General features: G+C 43.7%; 2 protein-coding genes, 1 long non-coding RNA gene and 2 other non-coding genes across 5 annotated transcripts in view; 4 read left to right on the top strand and 1 right to left on the bottom strand.

The window, feature by feature from the left end:
* The window catches only part of LOC117433357 (LIM and SH3 domain protein 1-like), a 14,991-nt gene extending 13,420 nt beyond the window's left edge, over nucleotides 1-1,571 (top strand). The window contains exons 6-7 of the mRNA XM_034055539.3: nucleotides 96-196; nucleotides 1,369-1,571. Of these exons, the coding sequence (XP_033911430.1) occupies nucleotides 96-196; nucleotides 1,369-1,542 (275 nt within the window). The 3' untranslated portion in view covers nucleotides 1,543-1,571. The remainder of the gene's footprint in view (nucleotides 1-95; nucleotides 197-1,368) is intronic.
* Nucleotides 1,572-4,543: 2,972 nt separating this feature from the next.
* LOC117433216 (uncharacterized) lies at nucleotides 4,544-6,244 on the top strand. Its single transcript, XR_004548898.3, has 3 exons — nucleotides 4,544-4,969; nucleotides 5,265-5,313; nucleotides 5,808-6,244. It is a non-coding gene; the product is annotated as an uncharacterized LOC117433216 (long non-coding RNA).
* Nucleotides 6,245-6,595: 351 nt separating this feature from the next.
* On the top strand, nucleotides 6,596-6,667 carry trnac-gca (transfer RNA cysteine (anticodon GCA)). The gene has a single exon. It is a non-coding gene; the product is annotated as a tRNA-Cys (tRNA).
* Nucleotides 6,668-6,899: 232 nt separating this feature from the next.
* On the top strand, nucleotides 6,900-6,971 carry trnac-gca (transfer RNA cysteine (anticodon GCA)). Its single transcript has one exon. It is a non-coding gene; the product is annotated as a tRNA-Cys (tRNA).
* Nucleotides 6,972-8,319: 1,348 nt separating this feature from the next.
* LOC117433515 (ADP-ribosylation factor-like protein 5C) lies at nucleotides 8,320-11,378 on the bottom strand. The gene is made up of 5 exons (XM_034055833.3): nucleotides 10,920-11,378; nucleotides 10,188-10,248; nucleotides 9,691-9,838; nucleotides 9,352-9,587; nucleotides 8,320-8,933 (listed from the first exon to the last, which is right to left on the bottom strand). The coding sequence occupies exons 1-5, from the start codon at nucleotides 10,963-10,965 to the stop codon at nucleotides 8,885-8,887; spliced, it is 540 nt and encodes a 179-aa protein (XP_033911724.3). The 5' UTR covers nucleotides 10,966-11,378; the 3' UTR covers nucleotides 8,320-8,884.
* Between the last annotated feature and the right edge of the window lie 414 nt (nucleotides 11,379-11,792).

Here is an 11,792-nt window from a genome sequence, read left to right as displayed (position 1 = left end):
GAGGAGAACCCCGAAACGAGACCGTGTGGGGTCCTCTGCAGCGTATCGTTTTCAGGGATAGTATCTGATTTCATTTCTCTCTCTCTGTCTCTCAGCCTATCAGCAGAGCCCCAAGTCCTACAGCTTCCCTCAATCGGCTGCCACCCCAGCCCCGGCCCCAGCCGCTGCCCGTGCTGCTGCTCCCCCCAGTGGAGGGGTAAGTAACTACACTCTGCACCCTCCCCCTCTCCCTCCCTCTCTCTTTAAGTTCTAGTTCAATCACTTCATCGGAATTTCAAGTTGAAGTATTGTGAAAGGTCCGGTGCATTGGAGAACGCAGAACAGCCCTGAAATAAAGAGCATGCTATTTGTGAGTTGGGCTCGACTGCTGTGTGTCTCTGACCCTGTGGCAGGACGCTGCAAACTCTGCAGCTATCACTGCTGCCTCTCTCCCCTCCCCCAGAAAGCCCTGCAGTTTCTCCTCTTGGCTCTGGAGCTGAAAGGACTCTATTGTGTCTGCCAGCCTGAGGGAGTATCTCTCTCTCTCTCTCTCAGCTCTCTATCTCACAGTGCAGAATAAAGTGGGTCTCTGCCTTAATCTCTCTCTCTCTCGCTCGCTCTCTCTTCCTCTTCCCCCTCGCTCGCTCTCTCTTCCTCTTCCCCCTGACTCTCTCTTCCTCTTCCCCCTCGCTTGCTCTCTCTTCCTCTTCCCCCTCGCTCTCTCTTCCCCCTCGCTCGCTCTCTCTTCCTCTTCCCCCTCGTTCGCTCTCTTCCCCCTCGCTCGCTCTCTCTTCCTCTTCCCCCTCGCTCTCTCTCTCTTCCTCTTCCCCCTCGCTCTCTCTTCCCCCTCGCTCGCTCTCTCTTCCTCTTCCCCCTCGCTCGCTCTCTCTTCCTCTTCCCCCTCGCTCGCTCTCTCTTCCTCTTCCCCCTCGCTCGCTCTCTCTTCCTCTTCCCCCTCGCTCTCTCTCTTCCCCCTTGCACTCTCTCGCTCTCTTCCTCTTCCCCCTCGCTCGCTCTCTCTTCCTCTTCCCCCTCGCTCGCTCTCTCTTCCTCTTCCCCCTCGCTCTCTCTCTCTTCCCCCTCGCTCGCTCTCTCTTCCTCCTCGCTCGCTCTCTCTTCCCCCTCGCTCTCTCTCTCTTCCTCTTCCCCCTCGCTCGCTCTCTCTTCCTCTTCCCCCTCGCTCTTCCCCCTCGCTCTCTCTTCCTCTTCCCCCTCGCTCTCTCTTCCCCCTTGCACTCTCTCGCTCTCTCTCTTCCTCTTCCCCCTCGCTCTCTTCCTCTTCCCCCTCGCTCGCTCTCTCTTCCTCTTCCCCCTGACTCTCTCTTCCCCCTTGCACTCTCTCGCTCTCTCTCTTCCTCTTCCCCCTCGCTCCCCCTGCCCCCCTCTCAGGTGCGCTATCGCGCGGTCTATGATTATGCCGCGGCAGATGAAGATGAGATCTCGTTCCTGGACGGGGATGTCATCCTGAACGTGCAGGTGATCGATGAAGGCTGGATGTACGGCACGGTGGAGCGCACTGGAGACACAGGCATGCTGCCTGCCAACTACGTGGAGACCGTGTGACCTGGGGGGGGACCATGTGACCCGGGACGGGGGGGTGGGGGGTGGGATCATGTGACCCGGGGGAGGGGAGGGAGGGATCATGTGACCCGGGGGAGGGGATCATGTGACCCGGGGGAGGGGAGGGGGGGATCATGTGACCTGGGGGAGTGAGAGGAGAGAGATGGGGATCACTTTGTCCCTCCTCTCCGGTCTGTCCTCCCCTCCCTTTCCTTCCTCTCCCCCCTCTGTTTTAATGTGTATAAATCTTCGCGATGCTCAGCCTCTCGCTCAGCTGCAGTGTTATTATTCTGCTTTTATGACCCCACCAAGAGTTAAAATCTGTGTGAAGTAAACAAAACAAAAAACCGAAATGACCTAAACCTGAGCCCAGGACCCCGCAGTGCGTTGCTTCAGACTCTCTGCCCCCCATCCCAACCCTCTCTGTCAGAAACGGTGGCTTTAAACTTGTGCTGGTGAGGAGCTGAAGCGGTTTTCTCCTCCAGTGTATCGTATTAACTGTCTGTTTGTTGCTTTGTGTATTATAATCATCATTGTAATAATAATAATAATAATAATAATCCATAACAGTATCTACTCTGTGTTTAAACGGTTCAGAACAGAGAGGGTTAAATATTCCGTTGTTAAATCTGTACATGTCTCTGAATCGGGGGGGGGGGGGGTCCAAATTCACTCTGATCATTCCAGTTCAGTTTAACATTCATCTCTGTATGAGAAATGATATAAGTTTAGAGAAATTATTCAAAAGAACCAGGAAATGCGTGTTTCTTAAAGGTGCAAGTTTAATGATTATTCGTGATCATAATGATGTGATTGGGTTATTAGCAGCTTTTTAGCAGTAGGATTTTTTTTTCTTTTAGCTTTTTTCTGCATTATTATTATTTTTTTTAACAAACATTTAAAATAAATTAATTTTTGCTTATATTTTTAATTTAATATATTTTACCCAGGATTCATATATATATATATATATATATATATATATATATATATATATATAATATATATATATATATATAATATATATATATATATATATAATATATATATATATATATATATATATATATATATATATATATATATATATATATATAATCAGAAATGGAGAACGCAGATGATCCCTTGTTTTAATATTCTCAGCCCAGGTTTAAACACGCTTTCTTTTCCATGTTGTAATTGTCTTACACTCCCTGAAAGCACACTGAGTTCTGCTGTGTTAATTCCACTCAATAAACGAGCCTTCATGCCTCATCCGGGTTATTGTGGGGGCACCCCTCTGTATATCTGCTCGGTGAATTGAGATCAGAGCCTGAAAACACAGTACTAATGGTAAAGCTGCACTTACATCACACAAACTCTAGGGGTCGCCAAAAACAGCAGGTGGACGAGAATGTTTTGCGATTTAAAAACAAGGTTAAATTAATCAAAACTCTGGGTAAAAAGGGGTCTCTCCGCCAGTCCTCCCGCCGCATCTCTCCTGCGCAGTTAATAATTGTTTTATGTTCTGCCATTCAACGCTGCACTGTGATATGTATAAATAAAAATTAAAACGAGGAAATGATAATAAATGTATTTTAATCTAGAGAAATCAAACCGTACTCGGAATATATATATATATATATATATATATATATATATATATATATATATATATATATATATATATAAATAAAAAAATTTAAAGAATCTTTAAATAAATAAAATGGATGATGTCATAGGTAGAATCTTGAGAAAGAAAGAAAAAAAGTATTTCACATTTGGAGGGGAACGAGAATTAAGAGCGAGGCACAATTCACGTCCATATCATTTCTCTGTCCTGTGTGTGTCCAGCCTGTCCCGCCCGGCAGTTAGGATGGACAGTAGGGCGACAGTGTTTGGGGGTCTGTTTAGAAACGAGACTTCTGCATACCGGGCTTCACGCTGCTGAGACATGAACTCGGGGGACGAAACGATTAAAAAAGACAGACCGACTGAACATCCCGTTCAAAACCCGAACGACTGGACTAATGCTGGTTATTATGGGATGGAATTTAAAGCACAAAGTGATTTGATTTAAGCAGCGTCGCTGCTGCTTTACATGCTAGTGCAGGTCACGACGCCACAGCGCCCCCTAGTGGGTCAGCCCGGAACACACAAGCTGACTTTCTTTGAACGAGCCATCCAGCCTCATTTTAAATAAATACAGAAAAAAAAACATCATACATTTCGTTTGCGTTAATAATAATACAAATGTGTCTTTCATTTCTTTATTTCTCTCGGTATAAGTCAATATAAATAAAAAAAACACATGTATCCATCTGCCTTTTTTGTTGCCAATTGATTTTTTATTTGTTGTTGTGAATTCCAACATTTACTTTTACATTCCTGTCATTTCTACTGTGATTATAATTAGTAGTGCTAGTATTATTGTTATTCATCTCTAGACGTGTACTGATTCGTCTCCTCAAACTCAATAAAATTGTCATTTTTACTCAGAAACCCGACTGTGTTGCTGTTTGTGTGTTTCTTGATCTCCTCAGATTCGCTGCTTCGTCATCAAAGTAAGTGAAACAAATGGTGTACCTTCTAGAGAATTCTGATAATAATTCTACTTCATTATAAACCTCGAAACACACACGTTATTTATTTTATATAAATATAAATATATAACACAGTAAAATCCATATAGAAATAACATGCCCTTATGCTGGGTGAGCCGAGTGGCGCTCATTTAGACGCTGACGCGCTGGCAACACATAATTATGACTTAAAATGACCGGCGACTATATCTTAATAAACCATAAATGTAGTATATTGTTATGAGCAAGAAAAGAACATATATATATATATATTTCACAAAGCTTATTTTGCTTAAACAGTATAATACGTTTGTTAGTAAACAAATTACTTTATATCAAATATTAATTTTATGCAGACGGTTCACGTCCACTCACCTTCCCGCCAAACACTCGTTCCTGTCGCACGTGACGCACAGGTTCACAGCTCTGAAAACTACAATACCCATGATTCCTGAGACCATTTGTTCTGGCGCTCTGTCGCTGCCTATATTGAGGTTTTTTTTCACTCATTGGCCGTCAGCTGTTTTTGTTCTATGTCAAAATCATGGATACGCCGCTGTCCTCTCTCTTCTCCAATCCCAGCCCCCCCCTACCTCCATCCCTCCCTCCCTGCTGAATTATCACACAGACCATCCTTTATCCATCTCTCTCCTCCGCCGCCAGTCTCTCTGTATCTCGCTCTCTCTCGCCATCGCGATGCTCGACATTTTCATCTTGATGTTTTTCGCCATCATCGGGCTTGTTGTCCTGTCGTATATAATTTATATGCTGTGAGGGCGGAATCCGCGACCGACCGAGAGTAACACACACAATGAGGCCGGGCCTGGAGGCGCATCTGTGGGCTGCAGGACCAACCTGCACACGGCGAGGTGTGTGGTTCTCTTATTTACTAGATAGATAGATAGATAGATAGATAGATCACGCGTTATCTATAATGCACACCGTGTATATTAATACATAGATAGTATATTGATAGCACAAGTATTTAAAAATAAACCCACTAATTTAATTACTGTGTTAATTATAAGCTAGTATGTAGTGTTATCGTGTTAAAAACATGACGTTGGATACATTGTGCCTATATGTATGTCTATTATATGAAACGAACACTGTCACTATCAAACTGTTACATAATTTTAACACCGTTTGTTTTGCACCCTCTAGCGGCCTCTAGTGGCTACTGCATACGAATCTCGCCGTCCTGAACTGACAGGTAATGCGCAGTCATCTTTCCACTTGTATTTCATAAATAAATTCATAATTTCGATGTTTTTCTCACATTATTGTTTTTTAAATGACATATTAAAGCTTAACGAGCCAACACATTGGCACAATGTTATATTTCTGAGTGTGAGAGTTAAGTGTACCGTAACCAATGAAGACTAAAATATTAATTTTTGTTCATATAATTTTCCATTTATTGCTTTTTATTGTTTATTAAACCCGCTGCCGCAGAACTCCCTTGGCTTTATTATTATTATTATTATTATCATTATTGATCTATTGATCGATTGGTTTTACTTTCGCATTACTCTTGATTGGCTGTGGTGACCAGCAGCCCCAGCTTTCTCTCGGATTGTAATAAACACTGTTGTAGGCTTAATTCTTGTTTAAATTGCCTGTTTTAGCATTGTGTGTGTGTGTGTGTGTTTTTAGCAGTTGTCTGTATTCATGTAACTAATAATGAGAATTTGGCCTGTGTCCCAGATGCTTGAAATCTCAGAATGGACCGAGTGAGAGACTCCGGGGTTCAGAGTCCGCTGGGAACGTCCTCTCAGCCTTGGAGAGGAGAGGAGGAGAGCGACAGAGGCTGACCGCAACTCCCTCGCCGTCCCCTCTCCACACTCCTTCCACTGCGAACAGAGAATTACCGGACTAGCTTTCGAATTCACACCTTCCTTCTCCACTGTAAGCACGGGAGCCTCGCTGCCTCCCTCCCAGTCTCTTGCCAGTTTTGTTTTCCTCTCACAGACGGACTCATGGCAGCACACGCAGGGCTTTAATGAACAGCGTGTAGTGGTAGTGTGTTGCATGTGTATCAGTGTGTTGTTGCACACGCTCCCTGAACAGACCCCCCCGTGTCTCTGTGCTGTTCACACCCCCGTGTGTATTATCACTGCAGCCATTAAAACTGCTTTGTTTGAGCTGAATTTGTGGTATTATTATTATTATTATTATTATTATTATTATTATTATTATTATTTTATTATTATTATTATAATATTTGACTCTCACACAGTAGCCATGCCTGTGTGCTACACAGTGAAACCTCACACCAAAAACACTTCCTGGATTAACTGCAGTGCAAGCCATGTGCTTATTGTGAGAATGGACACTGACTGACTCACACACACACAGACACACACACTGACAGATACACCCAGGCACACACACACACACACACGCACACACGCACACACGCACACACGCACGCGCATGCACACACACACACTGCTATCTTTTGTATTTCAAATTAAAGGGGGTGACTATCACTAGGGGGTATAGCTCAGTGGTAGAGCATTTGACTGCAGATCAAGAGGTCCCCGGTTCAAATCCGGGTGCTCCCTCAAATGTCCTCTTTTTTTTTCAAAACAGATTAATTTAAAAAGGCACAAACTACTGTTTAACTGATATGTTAAGGAACGCCACGTCTTCTGATCCAGACAGCAGGACAAGACGGACTGTGTGGTTTTAGCGGCACCTAGCGGCACGCTCGTGTATAACCCTGGTGTATGATCTCTACAGTACAGTGCAGTAAACACGAGGCTGAGACGCAGCGGCTGCGAGTCAGGACAGCGAGGGGGTATAGCTCAGTGGTAGAGCATTTGACTGCAGATCAAGAGGTCTCCGGTTCAAATCCGGATGCCCCCTACACGACCTTTTATATTTATAAAAAAAAAAAAAAAAAACAATAAAAAACCCTTCAATTAATAAAACACATTGTGAAAAATAGATGTTAACATTCTGTGACAGCTGGACAAATTCACTCCTTTCCAGTATTTAAGGATTCACTTTTTTAGTATAAAAACAAGCTTGAGGCAATATTAACATCATTTCTATGAGTTTTATAGAAACGACGTTAGTATTTAAACAGCGGCACAGTTAGACTGGCTACCTGGAATACCAGGTTCAAACTTGGACTATCTGAAGGACTTTTCAAGCCAATAGTCGAAGAACTCATTGTGATTGTTAATAATATAACCGTGTGGTACGTGTCGCTAATGATGCGTTTTCACCTGAAAAAATAATTGGGGTTTTAATATCGTTTTGTTTCTCTCCCTCTCCTGCTCGGACGAGCGTTCGGTGTACAGCGCTGATGTAATCACCGCTCGAAAAGCCCGGATGTACTAAAAATGCATTGAGCTGCGTTGATCTTGCAGGTGTGAGGGGGAATATAGCTTAGTGGTAGCGCATTTGGCTGCAGATCAAGAGGTCTCCGGTTCAAACCCACACGCACCATTTTTTTAAAATCCATAAATATATATGGTCACATTTTTCACAGAAAGGCCAAAATCCATTAACTAATATATTTATATTGGCTATTTAAAAGCTATAAATTATTATTATTATTATTATTATTATTATTATTATTAGTGTTATTGTTATTGTTATTATATTATATTATATTATGATTTACCAGACGCTTTTATCCAAAACAACTTACAGAAATATAAAAATACTAAATTAAAAATGCAGAAAAAGTAAAAATTGAATAAGAAACGAATTGGCAGACGAAAACACAGAGCGTTAATATAAAAGCAAATGAAGACAATATTAAACATTTAAAATACCCAACTCACTACCTAAAACAATAACACAACGCAAGAACAACCCAGAAATACCAGCAGCCCGGATCAAAAAAGAGACTAGCTCTCCACATTTCCATCACGGGTATCTCGTTAAGGTGCAGCTGTCAGCAATCTAATTTCTAGTGTGATTTCTAGTTTCCGATCTCCGCTCGTCGCTTTGTTTTTTATCGCGTTTAACATCTAAACCGCGATGACGAGGTTTCTGTTTTTTCAGCAACGTAATATATAACCACACTGCCGTTTCCTGTAGCGACCGCCACATTGCAGTACCTATATATGCATATTCATGTTATTATTAAATACATAAACTTTATTATTAAAATCCTCAAACCCAGGACTGGCGGCCTGGAACCCGAGTTTAAATACTCACACCTTTCATTCACACAACGAAATCAAAACCACACAGAAAATCAGTCACACAGATATTTCTTTATTCTTATGAAGTACAAAAATACAGGACAGTTTTATAAAAAAATAAAAAGAGAGAAAATCATTAAAAAAAAACACTTAAAACAATCAAAGGAAAATTATACAAATCATACCTACTCAGGCACTTCCTGTTTCAAGTAAATGTTTACATGTTTCTTTGATCATTAAAAAAAAGAAGAAAAATCATTTAAAACCGTAGTTAATACTGAACAGCAGCTTTTGAATTGTAGTACCCACTGAACTGCCTCAAATACTGCAAACCCAAGAGCTCAGGACCGCCCTGCAAGCGACCCCATCATGTAATCTATGGGGCTCCTGCACTCCGTCTGCAGAGACAGGCAGCTCGAACCCACATCCCTCCCCCAGTCCAGCTCCCAAGACCAGCCTCGTGATCACAAAGTCTTTTAAAATCGCATCCCAGTCCCTTAGCAGTGTAGGAAAGTAGTTCCGGTCGTGCGTATCCCGGGGCGTCCTGGCTCCTTATAAATTGTCCGTGATCCGCCAGCACACCATCAGGTCAAGAAAGTAGATCCTTGCTACTTGTCTCTAGTTAGCGGTGACTCGAGAACGCATCCAGTCCAGACCAGCTGGCAATCTGAGAGAGAGAGAGAGAGAGGAAGAAAGAGAGAGAAAGAGGGAGAGAGAGACACTCAGACACAGTATTTACATTTTTGGAAAATATCAATCCATGAAACAAACAGACGAGGATCCATTTTTATTTTCCTTAACGCATCATCAGTGGAGAAGCAATGGTGAACCCCTCCCCCTCCATTCCCTCCCCCTCTCTCGTACCCTACCCCTTCGTACCCTCCCCTTCTCTTGTACCCTCCCATCTCATACCCTCCCCCTCTCTCGTACCCTCCCCCCTCTCGTTCCCTCCCCCCTCTCTCGTACCCTCCCCCCCTCTCGTACCCTCCCCCTCTCGTACCATCCCCCTTCATTCCCTCCCCCTCCTCTCGTACCCTCCCCCTCTCTCGCCCCCCCTCTTGTTCCCTCCCCCCTCCCTCTCTCACCCCTCCCCGGTGAGGGCACAGCAGCCCTGTATGTGCCAGGGGTGGTCTCGGATGGCGCCGAGCGTGAGGAAGCTGGAGATCTCTCCGGCGCTCATCGAGTTCTTGGCGTCCTGCTTGTTTGCGAAGACGAGGACGGCCGCCCCGCGCAGCTCCTCCTGCGCCAGCATGCGATGCAGCTCCTCACGCGACACCGACAGACGCTCCCGGTCAGTGCTGTCCACCACCAGGACCACGATCTGAGGGGCAGGCAGAATACTGTCAGTACCGCAGTGGTAGTACCTCAGTGTTAGTGTACAGTGGTAGTACCTCAGTAGTACCTCAGTAGTACCTCAGTAGTACCTCAGTGTTGCAGTAGTAGGAGCTCCAGGTGCAGCGCAGGCTCTCCTGCCCCCCGATGTCCCACACCAGGAAGTGTGTGTTCCTCACCACGATCTCCTCCACGTTGCTGCCAATGGTGGGGGAGGTGTGCACCACCTCCTTCGTCAGGCTGGGGGGAGAGAGAGAGAGGAGGGTCACCTCATAGCGCCTTGCAGGGAGGGGGGGAGGGGGGTCACCTCATATAGCGCCTTGCAGCGAGAGGGGGGGGATACAACAGTTCATGACACAGAATTGATTTGAATGACAGCTGAGTTGCGTATTACTTGCCCTTCAATGGTTACTCTTGTAGTTTCAAACACTGAGTAAATGTGTTAATGTGGGTAGTTTGCTAATGTGTCTGTGCAGTTGGAATTATTGCTGCACAATTGTAACTGAAGACAGCACTGCAAACTCAGTAACATTAGTTAGTATTTCATCAGTCAGTAACTGCGCTGAAATGGAGCCACACGGATACTCACAACTGGTACAGGATGGTGGTTTTGCCCGCGTTGTCCAGCCCAACGATGATCACCTTGTGTTCTGGGGAAGCACAGGAGCCGCGTTAACATCAGGGCAGGGACCCAAAGCGGCGCTTCATTACAAGTATTATTCATTTCTTAACAGACGCCCTTACCCAAGGTGACTCACGATTGTATACAAAAATACAGATCAAGAATTACAGTACAATTAAGAGCAAGATACAAAATGCAATGACTTCTGTCCTAATAAGAGCAAAATTATTTGGCAAAACCTCTTTTTTTCCGTTTTAAAAACAACGATTTTAACAGCTCAGCGTCTGGTTGAGAGTCTGGTTTCAGGATGAATCGTGTTTAAAATTAAAACTGTGAAACATACCACTGCTCTGCAGTTTCGGTTCCTTCTTTGCATGGTGCGCGATTCATTTATATAGAAGCAGCAAGCCATTAAGTGTTTTATAACAATACAAAACTAATAATAAACACGAAATCTTTGTTATTTGGAATGGAGCAGATGTGTGGTTAATTTGAAAGCGAGATATTTATTGTGTGGTGATGTACCTGCATATTATTGTACTTGTGACAAAACGATAACATTACAGTAAAATTACACTAGAGGCGACACTTTTAAATAATATTACCAAGCCTGGTGTCACGTAGGACAACCAAAAACTATTAAGATTTGAATTTTATTTTACAAACAAACAAATACAAATAAAACACAACTGAACTCACCTCGGTTCCCGAAGACGGTCATTAATTTGGTAAAAAAGAGCCCCATTACTAGAATCAGCGGGCAATACAGCCACTTATCCGGTCGCTCAGACCTGCTCAAGCCGATTCAAAAGCCGCTTTACCCGGAGAGAGGTTTTATTGACAGCAGGAGGTCTGGGATCAAACGTGTGCCAGACCTTTGATTTCAAAAATAAACTTTAAAATATATTTTAAAAAAAAATTACTTAGAGGTTGGCTTAATGGAAACGCTGTATTAAATATGTCCCGTTAACAGGACATAGGTAGCATATATAAACTTACAAATAAAAAAACACAAGCGCAAACGACTGCTGATCCCGACGCTGCGATACATAAACTGCAGAAGCGCTCCAAATCAAACTCGAAGCTGCGTGCAGCTCCCCTGCTTACAATCTCACTCCCAATCTCACTCCCTGTTTACAATCTCACTCTGTTCAGCGGCGGCGGCATGACTTCATAGCCTTCTTGTGACGTAACGGGGGTGGGAGGAGCTTTGACGACGTGGGCGGGGTTGGGATGGAGATCAGTCCGGAATGGGCGTGGTGAGTGTTTTTGTGGGCGTGTTTGTGACGGCAGAGGCGGGGTTTGGACGGAAATCAGGTTTTTTGTTTGATAATGAAAAGCCCGTAAAAAAAACAGGAAGTTATTTTGAGAATGTTTCTTTCTCGCGTGTGGTAAATGTTCGGGGAATACCTTACTGCACCTTGTTATATTTAAACGTGTCGTAACATGTCGGTTTAAAATCAATTAATTTGCCCTTACTTGTTTTTGGTATCACTTAAATAATTATTTGTTTTAGATTTTAATTCTTTATAGTATCCTTATATAGTTGCCTGCAGTAAACGCACAGCAAAG

Source organism: Acipenser ruthenus, chromosome 33, assembly GCF_902713425.1.
Source record: "Acipenser ruthenus chromosome 33, fAciRut3.2 maternal haplotype, whole genome shotgun sequence".
NCBI classification, from domain to species: Eukaryota; Metazoa; Chordata; class Actinopteri; order Acipenseriformes; family Acipenseridae; genus Acipenser; species Acipenser ruthenus.
Note: the sequence above shows the minus strand (reverse complement) of the source record. Positions and strands in the feature narration are given on the sequence as shown.